The 22,478-nt window shown below is 37.0% G+C and overlaps 2 protein-coding genes across 2 annotated transcripts in view; both read left to right on the top strand.

The window, feature by feature from the left end:
- Positions 1 to 2,673: 2,673 nt before the first annotated feature.
- Positions 2,674 to 3,606, top strand: LOC141516657 (olfactory receptor 4D11-like). Its single transcript, XM_074227654.1, has one exon. It carries the CDS (start codon positions 2,674 to 2,676, stop codon positions 3,604 to 3,606), a length of 933 nt encoding a protein of 310 aa, XP_074083755.1.
- A 16,700-nt stretch (positions 3,607 to 20,306) lies between these two features.
- Positions 20,307 to 22,478, top strand: part of LOC141519480 (olfactory receptor 4D11-like) — a 4,826-nt gene continuing 2,654 nt past the window's right edge. Inside the window, exon 1 of the mRNA XM_074231716.1 lies at positions 20,307 to 20,341. Within this exon, the coding sequence (XP_074087817.1) occupies positions 20,307 to 20,341 (35 nt within the window). The remainder of the gene's footprint in view (positions 20,342 to 22,478) is intronic.

The following is a 22,478-nucleotide window of genomic DNA, read 5'->3' as shown; positions in this document are numbered from 1 at the left end:
CCGGTCTCAGACACTTAATAATTATGTAGCTGTGTGGCCTTGGGCAAGCCACTTAACCCCATTTGCCTTGCAAAAACCTAAAAACAAAACAAAAAAAAACCAAGAGACCATCTAGTCCATTAGATACCATCAAATCCAATCTCTCATTTTACAGATGAGCAAACTAAGATCCAGAGAAAATAAATGACTTACAAAAGATTATACAGCCAGTAATTTAGTAGGAACTTATTGCAGAAAAGCATCCTCACATGCATAAGTTCAGTATTTTGCCTCTGGCAGCAAAGAATGAATAAAATTTTTATTTTGTGGAGATCAAAGACCTGACACTTCCAAGTCAGCATCCTCAGAAACCATTATTATTATACTAGATAATAGATGGATAAATAGGCAGAGAAAATGAACCTGAACCTGGGCTAAACCTCAATCTGGTTTTCTCACTAAAGCAGACTCATAGATAACTAGAACTGGCAAGAGAATGTCCAGTATGATTCCTCCCTTTGGAACATGAAGAGACTAAGCCTTGGTTAGGTGAAGTGAACTTACCCGTGATCGTGAATACCACGAGTGGAAAAACTCTGATTACAATCCAGGTCTTCAAATTACTTGATGCATGCTCTGTCCACTACACCAAATTGCTTACTGTCTACATATCAAATTTCTCACAAAATCTTAAGTAGGAGCAGAGTAAGAAAAGTCAACAATGACTTTCATAGGCAACAAATGGGTGCATAATTAAAGCATCTTTTCTTGTCATTTGGCACATCCCAAAAATGAATCACCCAGAATAATTCTCATTCATTGAACTTTCTAGTTTTATTAGTCTCAGCTGGATGAGTCTTCATAGTTCCTCATAGGATCTGAAGTAAAGGAGAAAGTGGAATTTCCAGGCTTCACAACAATCTGAGTTATTGTATACATTCCTTTTTATTTAACTTAATCTCTGTCTGGTAAAGTCTATACATAGTCTGTAAAGGAAGTGATAGGACTGAGAGAGAGTTTTGCCAAAGAATTAAAATGACCGATGATGGTCAAATAAAAGACCAACAAAAAAGGAAAAGATTGAGGTCTAAACCAAACTATAGACACAAGAAAGAGCACTGAGACAGAGAGAGACGAGGCAAAAGATGTAACCATGGCTCAGTAGTCATAGGTGTTAAGTTCTCTGCAGTAAGAGGCATAGGTATAAGTAATGGTATACAAGATCATTGGCAGCTGGGTGGTTCCTTGAGTAGTGGACTAAGCATGAAGTCAGAAAGAGTTGAATTCAAATCCAACATCAGACACTTACTAGTTGCATGATCCTGGACCAATTCCTTAACTTCTGCTTGCCTCAGTTTTCTCAATTATAATGTTAGGATAATAACAGTGCCTATTCTTTTTCATTATATTTTTATTGTTTTACATGTTTGTACATTGCTATGTGACATGAAATGTGTTTTCCATGACTCCAAATTTTTATTTGATATCATATTGCTTACCTTCTCAAGGGATGGGGGGGGCAGAGGAAGGAAGGAAAGACTTTGAAATTCAATTTTTAAATGAATCTTTAAAATATTATTTTAATATAATTAGAAAATATTTAACAAAACTATATTTTTAAAAGCTGATTGTTTTGAAGATTAAATTAAATATTTGTCATAAATTGCTTGTTAATACTTAGAGTGATTAAAATGGTTTTTTATTAAAAACATCCTAATAAATGGCACACCTATTTCAAGAGCAGTGGGGCCCCAAAGCCCAGAAATGTTATATCTTGTATGCATTTTGAAAGGCTTTGTTCCTATTCCTTCACACTAATCATTGACTGGGGTCAGAAATCTAATTGACACATTTGTTCCCATATGCTTTCTCCATGATGTTCATTATACTAATGAGCAAAAACAGCTACCTCCTTGAGCAACTGCAAAGGACAATAGCCCAGATTCTCCTTCAGCCCCTGCAAAGTTGTTTCACCTTTTCCATTTGTCTAACTCTCTCTTTCCTGTGAACAGGTCGGCATCTCTAGAGTTGCCACAAAGACCAGATATGCTGGCTTTTGTAATATATTGTCCTCACTGACATCTGTGAGACTCTGACAATACCATTTCTCACCTTTGTGAAAGCAAAACATTTGATTCTTTCCCACAATATTCATACAGCAGAGTGCCTGACATGTATGGGCAATATTAATGATTATTCCCTTCCCAAAGAAAGAGTAGACCCAAAATTACCACACCTTGAAAAATATAGTTTACTTCTTCCTCAATGTACTAGCATTCCTAGATCCATTGCCTACTTCCTGGCAGAGGAGCTCAATTGTTCAAAATAGAGATGAATTTTTGTAGATATTGGGGATCAATTGTATTTCCATTCTGTCATCAGGTTGAAAGAGCAGGGAAAGTGACTGAGAATTAATAAGAATCTGGTCAAACATCTCTGACTTCATAAACAGATAAAAGTTTTCATAAATAAAAATAGATGATGGGGAGAGATCTAGAAGAGAGTACTATAAAATTGCTTGCATACACAAGGACCTGAAGAGGTCAAAAAACTGAGTAAGGCAAAAAAAGACTATACAAGACTTCTCACTGCCTTGCAACTTTCTGTTACCACTTAGGGTATGTCCTCATTCCTCCCAGTCATAACATTACATCTTTTTTCCCAAGGTGACCTAGGAAGTGACAACATGAGCTAATGGAGCTGGGAAATCAGACCAGCGTGAAGGAATTTGTTTTTATGGGTCTTACCCAGTCTCCAAGTCTAAGTATCATCCTATTTCTTTTACTAAACCTGGTGTATATAACAACTCTACTGGGAAATCTCCTTATCATGCTCACCGTGACCTTTGAATCCCGCCTTCACATACCTATGTACTTCCTGCTCCAAAATCTATCTATTGCGGACATTTTCTTTGCCTCCATAACTACTCCAAAAATTTTGTTGGATCTTCTATCTGAGAGGAAGACTATCTCTTTCAATGGTTGCATGACACAGATATTTTTCTTCCACTTCATTGGTGGGGTTGATGTTTTTACTCTCTCTGTGATGGCTTTTGATCGTTATTTAGCCATCTCAAAGCCCCTTCATTATATAAGCCTCATGAGAAAAGGAAGGTGCTTTGGGCTCTTGGTGGCCTCCTGGGTAGGGGGTTTCCTACACTCCATTGTACAGGTCGCTCTCTTGTACCCACTCCCCTTCTCTGGGTCTAATATCATTGATGGTTTCTACTGTGATGTCCCACAAGTCCTAAAACTTGCCAGCACAGATACTTTTGTTCTGGATATCCTAATGATTTCCAACAATGGTCTAATCATGTCACTTTGGTTCTTTCTACTCTTTGTATCCTACACCATCATCATGGTGATGTTGAGGTCTCACACGGGAGAGGAAAGGAAAAAGGCCATGTCCACCTGTTCCTCACACATCACTGTGATCACCCTACATTTTGTGCCAGGCATCTATGAATATGCCAGGCCCCTCACTACCCTTCCCTCTGACAAAGTCATCTCTATCATCTTGACTTTCATCTCCCCTGTCATGAATCCCATGATTTACACTTTGAGAAACCAAGAGATGAAATCAGCCATGAAAAGATTACACAGACGGCTTGTGTCTTCTGAAAGGTAATTAGTTCTGTACTAATGGGAAACTAGAAAAGATAAATTTCATTGCTTCAAGTTTCTTTTTAGGGGATCAGTATAAAAGACAATTGTGAAGCCAAAGTTGTAATAGCAATGAGGACCTACTAAAAGGATTAAATTTATATGAGTATTTGTCTTCCTCTCCTATTGCCTATATAATGGTTGCCTCGCCTAATTGGCAAGGAGAATGGTAGCACCCAGAACGAATACAAGACAGTAAGAAAAGAGAGGAGGTAATTATGTTTTTCAAACATACCACAGGTTGTGTGAGATAAGCACTTTATAAATCTTCATATTTCATGTAAATGTGAATTGTTATTTTATCACAGCTCTGTGTTGTTTAAAATCTATAAAAGAATCAAGACAGTCCTTGTCCAAAAGGGACAAAGTTGTCTTTTGCAGAGAAATCACTGAATGTAACAATGAATAATGGCTCAGATAACCATAAAATGGGCACAAGACCATTATCTCAAGTGTAGAAAGCAAAGATGTATATATATATATATTCTCTGGGCCCACCATCAAGTGATCAAAAATCTTGGTTTTCTTAGTAATAAAACAGGTTTTAATTATCAGATGGATAAAAAGGAGAGGAGAATGTTTCCAGAAATGATTGTGACATGAAATTGGGGGGAAAGGATCAATAAAATGTGTTTCCAAAGCAATTTAGTTAAGGACTCTGTGATTTAAGGCAAGAAAGCACTGGTACCTAGGGATAGAAGTGGAGAAGTGGTAAGGGGACAAGAAAAACTGAAATCTCGGAAGTTAGGAAGCATAGATATCAATTATAATTTTTATAATTGGTCCTTGCTTTCTCTTGACAATATCTTCTTCAGGCCCAGAACTGTTCTTTGTCCAAAGTAGGCTCTTAGTTAATATTTGTTTATAAGGAAGAAGAAAAATAAAGGAGTGTTTTTAAACAGTCCCATACACACATGATTAATTATCCAGACTGCATACTAATCAAGAAGAAAAATGAAAAGAGAATTCTGGGAGTAAGGAGATTGAAGTTATATTCCTAGTCCTCCTATTGACACAGTCTATGAAGGTAAAGTGACCGCCTCTGGCGGATTGCATGGCTGCTGTCCAAAGAACCAGCTGACCTGGACTCAGACAATTTCATTGCCAAAAAAATTGCTCCCAAGGGGTGATTGCTGCCAAACTTGAATGGTACACGGAGGTGGGGCAAGAGTTGGGGCATAAAGCAGTTTAGTCTTTGCACCCTGAGGAAGCATCCACACCCAAATCCCAGACACTCAAATTTAAGAACAGATATTATATTTGAAGTTCTTCCATAACTAATGAGCAGGATCAGTCCCCTGCGATGGAGAAAAACCTTTTTCCCTGGGGCTAAAAATTATCAAACTGTGTGATCCAAAAGACATAATTGCCCCAATTTCCCCTGGTGGAAGAGACTGGTCCATCTGAAATGGAAATCATTCAAACACAGGAAAGAGAGGTACCTGCATAGCTCCAGATGCCTTTGCTTCTAAAATAACTTTCTAGGCTACTACAAAATAAGCATAATATGAGCACAAAGGATCCCAGGACTGAGCTAGAGAATTCTTTCCCACAGATAGAACCACTTTGACTTAGGCACTGTGATCCTGAACCAACTGGACAAGAATTTGGAACTACAACAATGTGTCTGTCTTTAGCCAAGCCATGATGTTGGAAGACTGAGAGAGGAAAATCAGTGAATATGACATTCCTGGGTATGATCTCCAATTTATAGGTGAGGAATAGGACATGAGGAAAGGAACAGTGGATTAAGCAAAGATCATGGGTCACAGAGGGAGAGCTTAGTCATTAAGTAGATGTTTATTTGACCTCTAAACAACTTTCTTTTCTACCAATATTGGTTGAGAGCAATTCCCTCAGCCTCTCTCTTCTCAGTTTCTTAATATGCACAGTGAGTATAGAACTAATTGAACCTTTTGCACAGAGTTGTTATGAAGGTTGGATAAAATCATATATGACAGCAATATAGAAAATGTCCAGCAAACATGAAGGAGGAGGAGGAGGAGAAGAAGAAGAAGAAGAAAAAGATGATGATGATGATGATGATGATGATGATGATGATGATGAGAGACAGAGACAGACAGAGGGAAGAAAGGAGGAAGGAAGGAAGGAAGGAAGGAAGGAAGGAAGGAAGGAAGGAAGGAAGGAAGGAAGGAAGGAAGGAAGGAAGGAAGGAAGGAAAGGGTGAAGGAAGAGGAAATAGAAGAAAAAGCATCAACAATGAAAACAAGGAGAAGGTGGAAGAGGAGAAAAAGAAAGTAAAGAAGGCAAGGAGAGAGAGGAAGAAAGGGAAGATGAAAAGAATAAGAGAAGAAGAAATGAAGAAGAAAAGAGGAACAAAAGAAGAAAAAGATGAAGTAGAAAAAGAAAAGGAAGGAGAAGAAAAAAAGGAAGGAGAAGAAGAAGAAAAGGAAGGAGGAGGAGGAGGACATTGAATTTAAAACTTGATTCCAAGGCTTTAATGAGACTGAGCTTTCCTGCCAGTATAAGGGAAAGGTGGGAGTGGGGAGGAGAACTTAACAAAAGAGATCATTAGGGTTAATGACCAGTAAAAGATGAAAACCAATGAGCAGAATTTCCAAGACTTTATTACTAATAGCTTAAGAGAAAGGTTACTTGATCTATTTTATGTTCTCAAATTATGATATTACTAAGAAAGATAAATCACTGGGATAGGTGGGTTTCCATAATTTCATACTTCCTTCAGTTATTATAACAGATCAACAAACTCAGAGTTATAATTTCATATAAACCCTAATGCAACAAACTTTGTAAAACAGTAGACAAATGAAATCAGATTGCAAACTAAATTACATATAAAGGATTCACAAATAGGTTGACTGATGAGGAGGATTTTACATGTCACCAAGAAATTCAAGGACATGAGTTTTTTACTCTGGTTTCTTATCTAAAGAATGTTTAAGGCTCTAAATATATTTTCATATCCCATAAGACTGATTTTGTTCAGATGAGATTAATATTAAGATGAACTTTTACTTGTCCAAAATTTGTATGAAAAATGGGCCAGACTCCAAATTAACAAAAGAAAATCAAAAATTTCCATGTCACTGAAAAATTCAAGAGATATCTAAGTAGAACAGAATAGAAAGCAATTTAGCCTAAAATTGTTGATCTCAAGAATCCTAGAAGAGCACCCTTTTTGAATAATCAAATTATTCATCATCAACATGTTTTAAGCTCCACTCAAGCTAAACTCCAGGATAAATGCTAGGGTTACACCTAAAATTGTAAGATAGTCCTGGCCCTGGGGTGTTTATGTGGTGCAGTGGATAGAGCACCGGCCCCGGAGTCAGGAGTATCTGAGTTCAAATCTGGCCTCAGCCACTTAATAATTACCTAGCTGTGTGACCTTGGGCAAGCCACTTAACCCCATTGCCTTGCAAAAACCTAAAAAAAAATAGTCCTGTCCCCAAAGAACCTCTAAGATAGGTACCTGCCTAATTGTTTGGCTTGATCCCAAAGCGCATCATCCACTGTCACTTCTCCGCTAAAGTACAAATCCCTCTCTTTGCTATGGGAAGCCCTTCACGGTCCGGTCTCCTCATTGCTGTTCCAGCTTATTGTTATCCTATATACAATTTTATTGGGCAACTAGCAGATGCAAAGGATAGAAAGTCAAGTCTAGAGTCAGGAAGACGTCTTTCTGAGTCCAAACCTGACCTCAGACACTTAAACCCTGGCAAAGTTACTTAAACCTCAAGTTCCCCATTTATAAAATGAGCAGATAAAGGACACTGCAAACCATCTCGCTATCTTTGCCTAGAAAACCCAAAATGGAGACATGACTGAAAAGACTGAACAAAACATCAAAAAATTTATAATACTACATGTCCCAACTCCTTTGCATACTTCCCTGCCTGAAACAAGCTTCTTCCTCACCTCCATCTTAACAATCCCTACCTTCCTTGAAGACTTTAATCAAGACCTACAGGGCTTTTTCTTGTAATTATTATAGCCTATACTCCTACAAAAAAGTTACATGTATGAAATTTGTATTTATTTAGCTCTGTTCCTGTTGTTTCTTTGATATTATCAACAGTATGGATTTTTCTCATCTGTTTTTGACAAGCGCCTAACACATAACAGGACACAGTGTCAGACTCATTGTAGGAACTTCTATAAATTCTTTTTTTTAGGTTTTTGCAAGGCAATGGGGTTAAGTGGCTTGCCCAAGGCCACACAGCTAGGTAATTATTAAGTATCTGAGACCAGAATTGAACTCAGATACTCCTGACTCCAGGGCCGGTGCTCTATCCACTGCACCACCTAGCCTCCCCCTTCTATAAATTCTTGATAAATATGAATGTCCCCAAATAATTTTGATTACTTGAATTTGGTGCTTTAATTCAACAGTTTTTTGCTCTTGTGCAATATACTCTCCTACCTCTATTCCTCTTCTCAACATGTTCTGCATGCAAAAAATGAACAACTTCCACCTCATTTATTGGAATTTTCACCCATAGTGTTTTGAAATTCCATTTAGGGAATTGGATATTTCCACCTTTGCCTGAACTTAAGAGGAAGTTATATCTATGACTAGATGGTTATTGCTAATGAAAGTATGTTATTCACTATTGTCATAATGCTAAAACCTGAAAGGGGCTATTATATATGGAAAAAGGGTAGGGGGAAGATATCAAAGAAAGAATCTCATAGCAGGGTATATGGGGTGAAACATCATGGGCACTAGGCTCAGTCCTCTCTCTGAGATCGTTCAATTGGGAATGACTCATATTCCTATAAATTTTGCATAATTCTCTATTTTTAGATATGAAACTTTTCTCTGAGAAACTATCTATAAATTTCTCACCCAATTTTCTGCTTTCCCTCTAATCTGGTTACATTAGTTTTACTTATACAAAGTCTTTGTAATATGGAGACGTGTCCAATAGTCAAACCCAAAACATACTGATTTTACAATATCTATGAACAGAACTTCTGAGAAAAAAATGCATTGACCACAAGATTGATAAGAATATCTGGGGAAATAAAGCAAGAAATATAAATGTTGAAGTATTCTGAGAGAAAAAAAGATTTCAAAAAAAGAAAAAATTCAATTAAAACTGAAATTGTTAAACCTACCCAAGTAGCCAAATACTCAAAAATTCGAGTGGAAAAAAAGAAGAAAATAATGGCTCCTTGAAATTCATTGAAAGATTATAACAAAACAAAATGGTAATAAAAATAGATGTAAATATAAGGCATTTGTAAATACTTTTCATACAAAATACTTTTTTTATAAAACAGTTCAAAGAGAGATAACCTCAGAAGCATTACACCTATTAAAAAAACATATATAGAAAGTTTCAAGAACTCCTAAGTGAAAACTGAACCAGAAAGCAAAGTGAAAATCACAAACTCTTTTGATCACTTTCTGAAAGAAACCCCAAATAAAAAAATCTAAGTCATACCTTGACTAAAATCCACAAAGTTCCAAATAAAAGGGAAAAAAAACTACAAGTAGCAACAAAACAAATAATTTAGATACCAAGGAAGTACAAAAGATTTGATTAGCCTCAAGAAATGTTGAAATTTTCTATTCTAAAAAGTCAAAGATAAGGACTTAAAAGCAAAATTAACTAATGACAGGATTATCAAATTAGAATTCAAATGGACTCTAAGTATATGGTATTCCTGGTGAAAAACAAGAGCCAAATAGAAATTTAAAATTAAAATTAAAATTTCACAGGAGACAAGAGTCACCAAGAATATCCATTTGAAAAAATGGAAAGGGCTATGCAAGAATGAGGTGAGGGAGCTACATGGTACAGTAGAGCATTGGTCCTAGTTTCCTGAGAATAAATTTGGTCTCAGGTACTTTCTAAGCAACCCTGAGCAAATCACTTAAACCAATTTGCTTTAGTTTCCACAACTATAAAATGAGGTGGAGAAGAGAATGTCAAATCATTCTGATATCTTTGTCAAGAAATGGGGTCAAACGGGGACCAAATGGGGACCAGATGGGGTCAAAAAAAGTCAAACAAAACAAAAAAATGCAAGAATGAATTCTTTTTCATTAATTTTAATACTTTATCAATTATGTGCAAAAATAATTTTAACCCTTTTTTATAATTTTGATTTCAAAATACTCTTTGAAATTCTCTCCCCTCCCACTCATTGAGAGGGCAAGCAATTTGATGTAGGTTATACATGTGAAGTCATGCAAAATATTTCCATATTAATCATGTGATAAAAGTAAACATTTAAAAAATGAAAAAGAAAATTTTAAAAAGTAACTTTTCATCTGTATTCAAACTCCATCACTTGGTTCTCTTGAAAATGGATGGAATTTATCATATGTCCCTCAGAATTGTCTTGGATCTTTTTATTGCTGAAGAGTAGTTAAGTCATTCACAGTTGATCATCATACAGAATTGTAATTACTATGTACGATGTTCTCCTGATTCTGATCATTTAATTTGGATCTTTCCAAGTTTCTCCAGGTTTTCCAGGAAAACATTCTGCTCATCATTTCTTACAGTACAATAGTATTCAATCACGATTATACCCAAAGATTTATTTTGCTATTTCTTAAATTTGTTAATTCCTCAATTTTCAGTTCTTTGCCACCACAAAAAGAGTTGTTGTAAATATATTTGTTCATTTAATTAGTTGCAGAATAGTTTCTTATAAATTAGATTCATCTACCACTAATTTAATATGAAGCCCTTATCAGAGAAGTTTGCATTAAAAATTTTCCCCAGTTTTCTGCTTTCCTTCTAGTCTTGGATGTATTAGGTTTGTTAGTTAAAACCTTTTTAATTTAATGAATTCAAAATTATGCATTCTATATGGCATAATTTTCTCTCTTTACCTCAAAAAGTTTTCCTTTTTTCCATAGACATTACAGGTAAGCTAAGGAATGAAATATTTCTGTCTAAGAGAGAAAAAAGAGGACTTCTGGCCAAGATGGCGGGGAGAAGACAGGCACAGTTCTAAAGTCTCCTGCTCTTTCCACATCTATCATATGAAACAAACCTCTTAACAGAAATCCGACCCATAAAACCCAGAAAGAAAAGCCAGGAGAAAGAATATCTACCTCAGTATTTGTCTTGTGCCATTCCTGGAAAATGAGTCCTGGCGCAGAGGGTGGATCAGTCCCAGATCAGCCAGATTAGCAGCTGAATTGGAGGCGGGGAGTCTGAGGGACCGAGGGAGGGACATGCTTGATCAGCAGTGGGGCTAGACCACTGGGGCTTTGGTCTACTAGGGAGCAGAGGCACTGGTGTTGGCGCTGACCCTCTGGAGCTCGCCCACAGGGTGGGGGGGGGGAGTTCTGCTGCAAGATTGCTGTGGACACCATCCCTGGGCTCCTCAGGTCTGAGGAACTCTGAGTCCACACCTCCATTGCTGCTGAGGCCTCTTCCGATAACAAACATAATCACAGACTACTTCTGCCCCAGGCACAGGTGTATGAGCAGAAGAACCAGCCCAGCTGACAATAGGGAGATGAATGACCTCACCCCAGGGTAAAGCCCACCATTGATTGAAGGCAAAAGGATCCAATAGCTTCAACCCCTCCCTTCAAGCTAAGGGAGAAGGCTTCAATCAAGGTCACATACACTCAAGAGGAAGCAACCAGCACCTCCTATTGGCCAGCCAGAGAAATTGCACTCAGTGAGTAAAGCCTCTAACAATCCCAAACCCCTGTGAACCAGCCCCTCCCCAACTCAAGGTCTTAGCAAAATGAAGGGTCAGCAGAAAGGTGGATCCATAGAAAAAATTCTTGGAAGGAAAACGACCCTAACTCAGAGAGACCTAGAACCTCTGAGGAGAATATGATCTGGTCTCCAGCACAGAAAATCTTCCTTGAAGAAATAAGGAAGTAGTTTAAAAATCAAATGGAAAATTTGGGAGAAACAATTAATACCTTGCAAGAAGAAAACAAATCTTTAGAAAATACAATTGGACAAATACAAAATGAGACTAAATCTCTCAGATCCTCAATTGGGCAAATGGAAAGTTCTATCAAAAGTAAAATTGACCAACTGGAAAAGGAGTTGCGAAAGGTTAATGAAGAAAACTCTCCTCCCTAAAAAAAAAAAAATGGAGTCTGCAGAAACTAATGACTTCATGAGAGAGCAAGAGCCTGTCAAACAAAATTAAAAAATAGAAAAAATAGAAGAAAATGTAAAATACCTCATCAGCAAAACCACTGACCTCAAGAATAGGTCGAGGAGGGGCAACCTGAGAATTATTGGACTTCCTGAAAACATTGAAGAGAAAAAAAGCCTGGACTTAATATTACAGGATCTAGTGATGGAAAATTGCTCTGATATCACAGAACAAGAGGGAAAAGTAGTTATTGAAAGAATACATCAATCCCCACCAGAAAAAGCATCCTAAAATGAAAACACTAAGGAATGTTGTGGCCAAATTCCATAACTATCAGATAAAAGAGAAAATCCTACAAGCAGCCAGAGAGAAAAAAAGAACAAGTAATCCTTCAAAACCTTATCTTAGGTCATGGAATAAACTAAGACTAAAAGAAGACCTAGGAAAATATCTCTTCTGTCTCAATTATATTGGAAAGAAAAATTAGAGAAGGAAAATGAAAGGAGTCAGAGAAATAGCCACCACATAAACTTCACTCTTAACAGCACTGAACAAAAGAAGATTAAATAAATTTAAAGACACACCAATACATTTAAAATGGAAATACGATAAACTCATCAGGGAAACTATGCTTCCTTATTGCAAGTAGTTTTTTTCCCCCTTTTTTTGAATTTGAAGCACAGATCATTTTGGAGAGAAGGGGAATCTGGGAACTTGTGATACCAATGAAAAAGAAGAAAATAGAAGAAATAGGGTCATTGAATCCTTTATTTTTAAAGAACACAATAGAACAGAGGAAAGTTCAAGAAGACACAGAAAAAGCTGGAGTTTTGAAATTAATGTGATACACTTATGTAATTTTTAAAAGGAAACTACTGTTTCATACAATCTTCTGTTTGCTGAAATAATTATGTGAGTTATTGTTTATCAAGTTCAAAAGGACAACAAATAAAAAGCATCCCCCCCCAAAATTAGAATGGTGAAAATTGCAAAATTAGAATTAATTAGAACAATTCAAATTTAATTAATCAATTTAAATTAAAATTTGTGAGAATATTTAGCCTGCAGAAGAAAAGAGTTAGTGGAAGCAGGAAACCTCTTTCGTAATATTTGAAGTACTGTCATCCAGGAAAGGAATTCAACATATTGTTCTTGGACCCCTATAACAAACTAGGGAAGATAGATTGAAGTGGAAGAGGATAATATTGGGACTTCATACAAGGAAAAAAGATTCTAGCTCATTGAACTACCTAGAAGTGTTATAACCTGCCTCAGGAGGAAATGAATTCCTTATCACCAAGTCATTAAGCTAAACCTGGATAAGGACTTAGAGCCAAGTTGTATAATAGATTCAGTCCTGACTTGGATTAGATGTCAGTCAAATTTTAATGTATTACCAATGTTTTACAAAATATCAGCAGTTCAATATTGTAGCTTTTAGTGTTCCTAGAGAACCAGGAAAAATCAAGTCTTCACCAAACTGTAAAAAAATGGACTAATAATAAAATAAATCCCATTATGATCTATTGAGCAGAATTTCTTGGCACTAACTTGTATGTTTCTAAATAGTCATTAAAAATTGTTTTTATTGTGTCCCCTGTGTTTTAATCCTGAAAAGCTGCTTATCCAGCTTGCATCCAGTCTTAGCTCTGCCCAAAGGTCCACTAGGGGTACTACCAAAAGTCTCTAATTGCCTAGGAACCTTACTGACAATATGGGATTTTGCCTTGTGGAAGTGTCGTGCCCTGATGCACAAGAATTGTAAAGCAGAAGAGGTAGCAGCCTCCTACTAATTTGGGAAGAGTGTCAGTGGACCATTTGACTGTGAGTATCTAAAAGGGCTGGGTGCCCCAGAAGTTGTTATCTGAATGACTGAAAGATTTGTTGAAAGATTCTGAAATACATGCACATAATATGTAGGTATGTATTATATAAATAAATATAAATATACATATATATATATATATGCACACATATAACACATTCTTCTTTGTTCAGTCATTCCCAATTCTTCAGGACTCTGTGTAGGGTTTTCTTGGAAATTCTAGAGTGATTTGCTATTTCCTTCTCCAGATCATTTTACAGATGAGGCAACTGATGCAAACAAGGTTAAGTGACTTGTCCATGATATGAATGTCTAACACTGAATTTGAACTCAGGTCTTCCTGACTCCTTAGATTACCTGAAGTCAAGAAGACTAATTTAATCCCTCAACCCTCAAGGTCCTCATCTATAAAATGAACTAGAGAAAGAAACAACAAGCTATTATCTTTGCCAAGAAAAAACCTAAATGTGGTCACACAGAGATGAGCACAATTAAAATCAATTGAACAATTTCCTAGTTCCAGTCCAAGAAGTCAATCCATTGAACCATCTGACTGACTCATATATACTTGGATATGAAAAAAACATAAAAGCACACACATGCTTTCAAGGATTCCTAATTTCAGTGGTGTGGGTATTCCCTCCATACAAATGACAACCTCTCTATGAGTTAGCAATTGGTCTCTGAGAGTAACGTAAAATGCAGTTCCTATCCCCAGGAATGTGATAAACTTCAATAAACTTAGCTAGGTTGGTCCTTTAGGGGTTGGGGGCAGGGGATGTGTGATGAAGAGACAGTCTATCAACAGGACCTTACTAGAAGCTATTCTACTGGGAAGGATAGGCCAAGGCTTGTATTTTGGGAACAAAATATGAATGGAATGGAATCCTGGAACCTAGTTAACAAATGTTAGACCATATGCTGAGGGGATCCTAATCTTTCCATCTATTGGCACTGATTCAGCCAGTACTTAAACTAATTCATATAAAAGCTCATACTAATATGTTTTACTGCCTAAAACAAATTTGTATAGTTGACAAGGGAAGAAAATGGCCTCTTTCACATACTACCACAGAGGGTATCAATTCTCATGTTTATATGAGTCTGATCTCCAAAAGATATTCTGGAAATGAGACACAGAGAAAGAAATAGTGGATTAAGCAACATGGCTTCTTACTTCTACTCTTGGTTAACTTTTGAATAAAAATGTCCTTTTTACCAGATTCTGACTGAAAGTCCCTTAAGATGTATACTCTTAGTTTGCTCATTTGTAAAGATTGGTGCTTCAAGATTTATCTCCTTTATGGAGTTGTTATGAAGGTGGATTAAAATCATGAATGTGAAATCAATATGGAAATGTAAAAATGTCAGACAAATGTGAAAAGAAGTAGAGGAGGAGAAGGATAAAAGAAGGGGAAGGAAAAGAAAATGAAAGATGGAGAAGGTGATGATGCCAACAATGCCAAGTATTATAACAGACGTAGAAGTCAGAAGGAAAAGGGAGGAAAGATGATGAAGAATGGGATGTAACAAAGAATAAGAAGGAATGAGAAAATAGCAGAAAGAGGAAGGAGGAAAAGGGAAAAAAAGGAAAGAGTAGAATAGAGAAGACAGAGGAAATGATAACAAGAATAACCAGGTAAACAGAGGGTTGGATTGTCCTAAAATAGAAAGCCTGATTGATTTGTCCCCAGGATCAAGCACAAAATAAAAAAAGGAACCATCTCAATCTTAGTCTGGGAATAATGAGCTATTTATTGAAAACCAACAATACACTAGAGATAGAGGAAAAGTACTGTCAGACCCAATCCCTAGAGAAGTTTGATACAAAGGAAAGATCACTCAAATGAATGGAATGGTTTCCTAAATGTCTGGGCAAGGAAAGGGGAGATAAATAATCTCTAAAGACCAAGAACAGAAGGATCCAACTATTGCAAAGAAATGAAGACAAAAGAAAGAAAATGGCTATTTTACTCTTGCTAAATGGATAGATACAGGGTAAATCTTTCAGCAGAATCTCCATGATTCAGCTACTATCAGCTTGGGGAAAATGCCGGCTGATCTCTAAATATTCTCAGTTTTATAACTAAGAAAGTTATTACACTAGTGTAGCAGAGAGATGCATAGAGAGATGGCATAGGATACATGATTTGTTGAGGGTCAGGAAGGAAGGAAGGAAGGAAGGAAGGAAGGAAGGAAGGAAGGAAGGAAGGAAGGAAGGAAGGAAGGAAGGGAGGAAGGGAGGAAGGGAGGAAGGGAGGGAGGGAGGAAGAAGAAGGAACATCAGTAACAGATAAGAAGATTGAGGGCAATGAAAGGCAGAGGAGCTTGTCCAGCATCAAAAACAAAGCAATGATCAGAGATCCTACCCCACTACCACCACCATCCCTGCTTCACCCCTAGTCATGAATATAATGTGTGTCTACTGAATACTAAAACCATATTCAGGTTCATACATAAGTACTATCAAATCTAATGCCTGGAAGGGTGAAAGGGGAAAGATGAAAGAAAAGGAGGGTTTTAAGCAACAAAGTCAGAGATGCTCAACATTCTACTGGAATGCTTGTGGTTTGCAAAGATCAAAAAAATGGCATAAACTGGCAGAAAATGGAAGACCAAGGCATCTATATCTGATTGAGCTTCCCTGCCAGGAGAGAGAAATGAGCACAAAGAGTTCTCCGACCTCCTATCAAAAGCACAAAAGGTCAAGGAGCAGAAATTGAAAATGAAGAAGGTTTAGACCATTCTACCCAAGAGAATTCTGGGGTGTATGTGTGTTTGTGTGTGTGTGTGTGTGTATGCATACATATATATGTGTGTATATATAGACATATATATGTGCGTGTGTGTATACATGCATATATATGTGTATATATATATAGACATATATGTGTGTGTGTGTGTGTGTAATTTGTAACTGCCACGCTGACATAGTTAATTCACTAAAGAGATCAATGACCACAAATATTTCAAGAAAATTTTAGTCAAAATACATTGAAAAAACCAGTGATTAAATAAATTTCCTGATTAATTCGGGGTTAGAAAAATTATCCTGGTTTTATAGACCCTTAGAATTTAGATTTCAAAGGGAACTTCTAGTGCAGTTAAAGACCCTCTGGCCCAACTCTTCATTTTTCACATGAACAAACTGAGACCCCAAAACATGAAATGACATAAAATATTATACAGGGAGTTAGTAAGAGTTTATTAAGGAAAAGTTTCTTCAAATCTCTCAATCCAATGTGTTGCCTCTAACAACACTGAAAGAACAGAACTATATATTTTGTGGAGATCAAAGTCAATGTTGTACTTCCAAGTCAGCATCCTCAGAAACCATTCTTACTGTACAAGATGACAGATGCACAAGTAGGCCCAGGAAATTGACCCAAAGCTGTGCGGGAGCCCTGTCTCGTTTTCGCACTCAAGTAGGTTTATCAATAACTAAAAGTGGAGTGTACCTTAGACAATATGCAGCATAAATAGTTCCTTCTAATGATAAAGAAATTAAACATTCAATAGATGAAGTGAACTTAACCCTTGGTCATGAAGCCCATAAGTAGAAAAGCTAGGATCAGAATCCAGGTCTTCAAATTACATGGCGCATGCTCTGCTCACTACACCACACTGCTTACCTGGTAACATATTAGGCAAATTTCCCACAATATTCTGAGGAGGAAAATAAGGGAAATTCACAACAGCCTTTATAGGTAACAGTGGGTTCCATCATTAAAGCATCTGTTCTTGTCATTTGTCACATCCCTTAAAGGAAGTGCCCAAAATAATTGTCATTTTTTGAATGTTGTGATTTTACTAGCCTCAGCTGGATGAGTCTTCTGTGTTCCTGACAGGATTGGTAGCAAAGGAGAGGGCAGAATGTCCAGGCTTCACAACAATTTGAATTATTGTGCACATTCCCTCCTACTAATCTATCTCTGTCCCATAATTTCGATGTAGAGTCTACAAAGGAAGTGATAGGACTGCAGTTTTACCAAAGTTTCAAATCAAAAGTAAGGCAACATAAAGGAGAAATGTGAGGTCTAAACTAAACCATAAAGTCCCAAGAATAAAAGTGAGCTGAGACAGGGAGAGAAGAGGTAAAAGATGCAATCTGAACTCAGTAGCTGTAGGTGTCAAATTTCCTAAAGTCTCAGGTGTACTAGAATGCAGGTTATAGCAGAAAGAGGGGGAGGCATCAAGAATGGTGTCCAATGGGGGCAGCTAGGTGGCTCAGTAGATAGAGCACCAGCTCAGGAGTCAGAAGAACCTGAGTTCAAATCCAGCCTCGACACTTAATAATTACCTAGCTGTGTGTGGCCTTGGGCAAGCCATTTAACCCCATTAGCCTTGCAAAAAAAAAAAAAAACAATGGTGTCCAAGACTACTGGCAGCTGGGGTGGTGCAACAGGGAGGTTGCTGTACATGAAGTAAGGAAAACTTCAATTCAAATTCACCTTCAGACATTTCCTAGTGGTAGGAAACAGAACAAGTCACTTAAATTCTGTTTCCCTCAGTTTCCTCAAGTTGGGGATAATGACAGTCCCTATACATTTCCATTTTATTTTCATTGTTTATATTCGTGTACTTTGGTGTGAGACATAACTAATAAGGCAATGTTTTTTATAACTTCAAATATTTATTGATATTACATGACTTGCCTCCTCAAGGCATTGAAAAGGTACAGGAAGGAAGAAGAGAATTTGGAAGCCAAAAATTTATTAAAAAAGAAAATATAAAATTATTTTTTCATGCAATTGAGATAAAATATTAAAACATAAAATTGGCTGCCCTTAGGACTCTGAAATTTATCCATTTGAACAACATAAAAATTTTATCAGTGATTCAATGAAAACTTTCTCCTTTTTAATATTTTTTTAAATTCTGGATGGCTTGTTTTCAATTGTTGAAGAAAAAATCAAAATGTTCTATTTTTTTACAGTTATAATTCCACCTCTATTGTGACTTATTGAGAAAAATTTCATATTCATAGTTAAATAACACATCTATGACACTGGTGTAGCAAAGAGAGTGAAATCTTTTCAAGCAAGATTTGATTTCAAATTCTTCATCTGCTGCCAAGAATCTGTATGATTTTGAGCAAGTAATATCTCCAAACCTCAGTTTCTTCAAGTAAAATGAGAAAGTTAAACTAGATGTACTCTAAAACCCATACCAATTCTTGAGAAAGTAAGTTTTTAATGAGCTTACAATTTTAATGTATCAAGAAAATATTAGTCACTAAAAATTATATCTCTTCTCTGTTTCTCTTTATCAGAAAGTCTGAGCCTTCAACTATTATTTGATGTATCAAAAACTGAATCCCATTGGGGTGCTGAGATAAATTTCTTGGCATTACTAAGTATACAAACAAAAAGTCATTAAGAAATATCCCTTGGGCTCCCCGTGGGTTAAGCCCTAAGTGCCTTCCTGCCCAGTCTATCCTTTGTCCCAGTTCATACCACCAGAGACCTGTATGCCTACTCTAATTGCCTACTCTAATTGCCTACTGTGGTGGGGTTCCTACCTACCCTGGATTAATAGAGCTGCATAATAGCAAAGACCAAACCTACTGACCTGGGAAGGCGGCCAGGATGATGGGCAACTGTGAGTAGCTTCAGGGTCTGCGACACCTGAAAATCATTGTCTGATCAACGAGATCATTTAGCTTATCTAGATCTGTTTTATTGCTGAATTCAGGTACTGGTAGATAAATGGAAAGGTGACTATCACAATAATGATAATAAGATTTATATAGTGTTTTAATATTTGCCAAGTACTTTTAAAATAGCATATTTGATTCTCTCAACAAACCTATGAGTTAGGTACAACTATTATTTCTTATTTTGCAGAAGAGGAAATTAAGACAGAGAGGTTAAGTGGTTTGCTCAGGATTGCAGTGCAACTCTCAATCAGGATATCAACTCAAGTCTTCTCGACTCCATCTCCTTTATTTGAATGTCTCTGACAACTATGGTTTGATTAGTGTAAGTGGGACCCCTCCACTAAAATAGGACTTTGTCTATAGGAATTGGTACAGGTGCAAATTATAATCCTCTGGGCTCAGATAAGTATAGATCTTCTCTGAGGCTAGTCAGGGTGATCCTAGGACAAAAGGCACTTTTTGTATACTGAGTCCCTTACTAGATATCTTTTCTTATTCATAGCTTTCTTAGACATCCTATCACAATTGAGTGCAAGAAAAGATACTTGAAGTTCATTTAGCTGCCATCCTTTCATTTACAGATGAAGAAATTGAAGTCCATGATGGTTGAATGACTTCTCCAAGTCTCACTAGGGAAGAGATAGGAACAAACATGTATTAAGCTTCCTATTATCAGCCAAACATGACAAAATAGTGAAGAAGTGTATGGGAGAGGTGCCATTATAATCTTCATTTTACTTTTTAAGAAACGAAGGTTGCCATAGGATTCATATCTTGTTGAGGCTCATGTAGCTTGTCAAGTGCTAATGCTAAATTAGAACTCATCATCCTGCCTGCAGGCCCAAAGCTCTGCCCATTACACACCAGCCTCCCTCACTTGGACCCTTATCAGTTTCTCTTTAACACACTCCTATCCTATTGGCGTGACCTTTAAGAACCCAGGCGCACTATCTCCACTCACAGAAGGTTCAGGTTTCTGACTTTAGAGACAGAGGATACATTTATTAAAATACATTCTGGAAAAATGGACATTAATGAAAACTATTAGATAGCATCTCTATAGAACTGAATCTCTGCCAGACACAGTGCTAAGTGTGATAGCGATATGATGTCATTAGATCCTCACAACAACCCAGGGAGGTAGGACTATGGTTGTTCCCATTTTACAGATAAGAAAAAGGAAAACAAATACAAGTTAAGTAATTTAAGTCCAAGGTAGCACAGCTAGTGATGAAATCAGGATTTGAACTCAGGTCTTCTTTGTTCCAGGTCAACTCTACTTGTGCTGGGCTGCTTGGCTTGCATTTACCATTCTAGTTCATCTCAAGGGCTTTAGAAGGGTTTCTAGAAGGACTTTAGAAATTCTTGACTTCGAAAGTTCAATGTATAGATAAGGAAACAGACCAAGAGAGAGTTGACTTGTACAAACTCCAACAAGTAGCGGCATCCCCTGAGACTCAAGGTTCGAATCCACCTTTCTGTTTCTCCTTTCTGCATGGCAATGCTTTTCTACCAGTGAAATGGGACACTGAGATCTACAAGGCCATACCACAGTCCTAGGTTTCCAGCAGATGCAACCACACCAGAAGGGCCTCCTTGACAGAATGGGGAGTGGTCTGTTGTGTGAGATAAAAGTAATAACTGCTACATTATATACTATGTTAGTTCTCATTTGATCCAGGTATGGTCATTACCAAAAAGCTAGCAAAAATGGAATTTCAGCCACAGCAACTCAGTAAAAGGGAATATTGGGGTAGAAGGGATCCTAATCTCTAACAGCAATGAAAACTTCATACCAGTAAAATCACAGACCCCCAGTGGAAAAGGACAAAATATCCTCAACCTTAGCCCTAACAAGTTCAGCAAAGGTTCTTTAAAAAATGATAAACAAAATGGGGGTTGTCAGAAATAAAGGTTTTTTCCCTAATGTTTCCAAGTATTCTGAAGCATCTTCATGGTTCAGAGTCTTGGGGGAAATTGCCACAATAGTTCCTGAAAATAGAAGTTGGCCAGTCTGCAAGGACAGTCATCCAAAAATTTTCTATAGAGAGGGGAGGATAAGGAAAAGAATTGTTTTCAGCACCAAGGACAGAGATCGGCCGTATTCTACTGAATTTCTGGTTTACAAAGGTCACACAAATTGTGTGGACTGGTAGAAAATGGAAGACAAAGATAGCTCATGTCTAGTTGAATGTTCCTGTCATTAGAGAAAAATGAACCTAAAGACTTCTCTGACTTCCTACCAAAAGCACAAAAATCAAGGATCAATAATTGAAAATGGAGAAGGTTTAGGACACTCTACCTGAGAGAAGCCTGATGTGGCACTGTGTCAGTGTGACTGTTAGTGTGTGTGTGTGTGTGTGTGTGTGTGTGTGTGTGTGTGTGAGTGTTCATGTGTTATCATCAGATCATCTAAGGGAATTAGTTTGTCACTGTGACCATAACATACTTTATTCACCAAAGAGGTTAATGACCAAACATAATTCAGGAAAACCTCAATTAGCCAAAATACTTTGAAAAGGCTAGTGCTTTGAGGAAATAAATTTCCCCTTTACTTCAGAATTAGAAAAATTCCACTGACTTTATAGGTGCTTAGAATTTAGATTGGAAGGGGCGCATCTAGTCCATTAGATAACAAAAAAGTCCACCCCTTTATTTTACAGATGAGTAAAGTAAGACTCAGAGAAAATAAGTGACTTACAAAAGATTATACAGCCAATAAGATAGCAGGAACTTATTATGGAAAACCATCCTCATATCTGCCACTCCAGTGCTTTGCTTTCAGCAGTATTGAAGGAACAGAACTATATTTTGTGGAGATCAAAGACTAGGCAGTATCTCTAAGTCAACATCCTCCTCAGAAACTATTCTTACTATACTAGATGATAGATGGATAAGTAAGCAAAAAAAAAAGGAACCTGAACCTGGACTAAACCTCAGTGTGATTTTCTCACTAAAGTAGACTCAGTGATAATGAAAACTGGTAAGTACCTTAGAGAACACCCAGTATGATGCCTCCTTTGAAACATGAAGAGACTAAGCCTTAGATCACTTACCCATGATCATGAGTACCACAAGTGGAAATGCTCTGATCACTATAGAGGCCTTCAAATTACTTGGCACATGCTCTGTCCACTATACCAAATAGCTTACTGTCTACATATCATCAAATATCTCACAAAATTTTGAGGAGGGGCAGAATAAGGGAAAGGCAACAATGACCTTCACAGAAAACAAAGAGGTCCATAATTAAAGTACCTTTTCGTGTCTTTTGGGA

This window comes from Macrotis lagotis, chromosome 3 (assembly GCF_037893015.1).
Source record: "Macrotis lagotis isolate mMagLag1 chromosome 3, bilby.v1.9.chrom.fasta, whole genome shotgun sequence".
Classification (NCBI taxonomy): domain Eukaryota; kingdom Metazoa; phylum Chordata; class Mammalia; order Peramelemorphia; family Peramelidae; genus Macrotis; species Macrotis lagotis.
The sequence above is the reverse complement of the archived record's forward strand: the minus strand, read 5'-3'. Positions and strand labels throughout refer to the sequence as shown.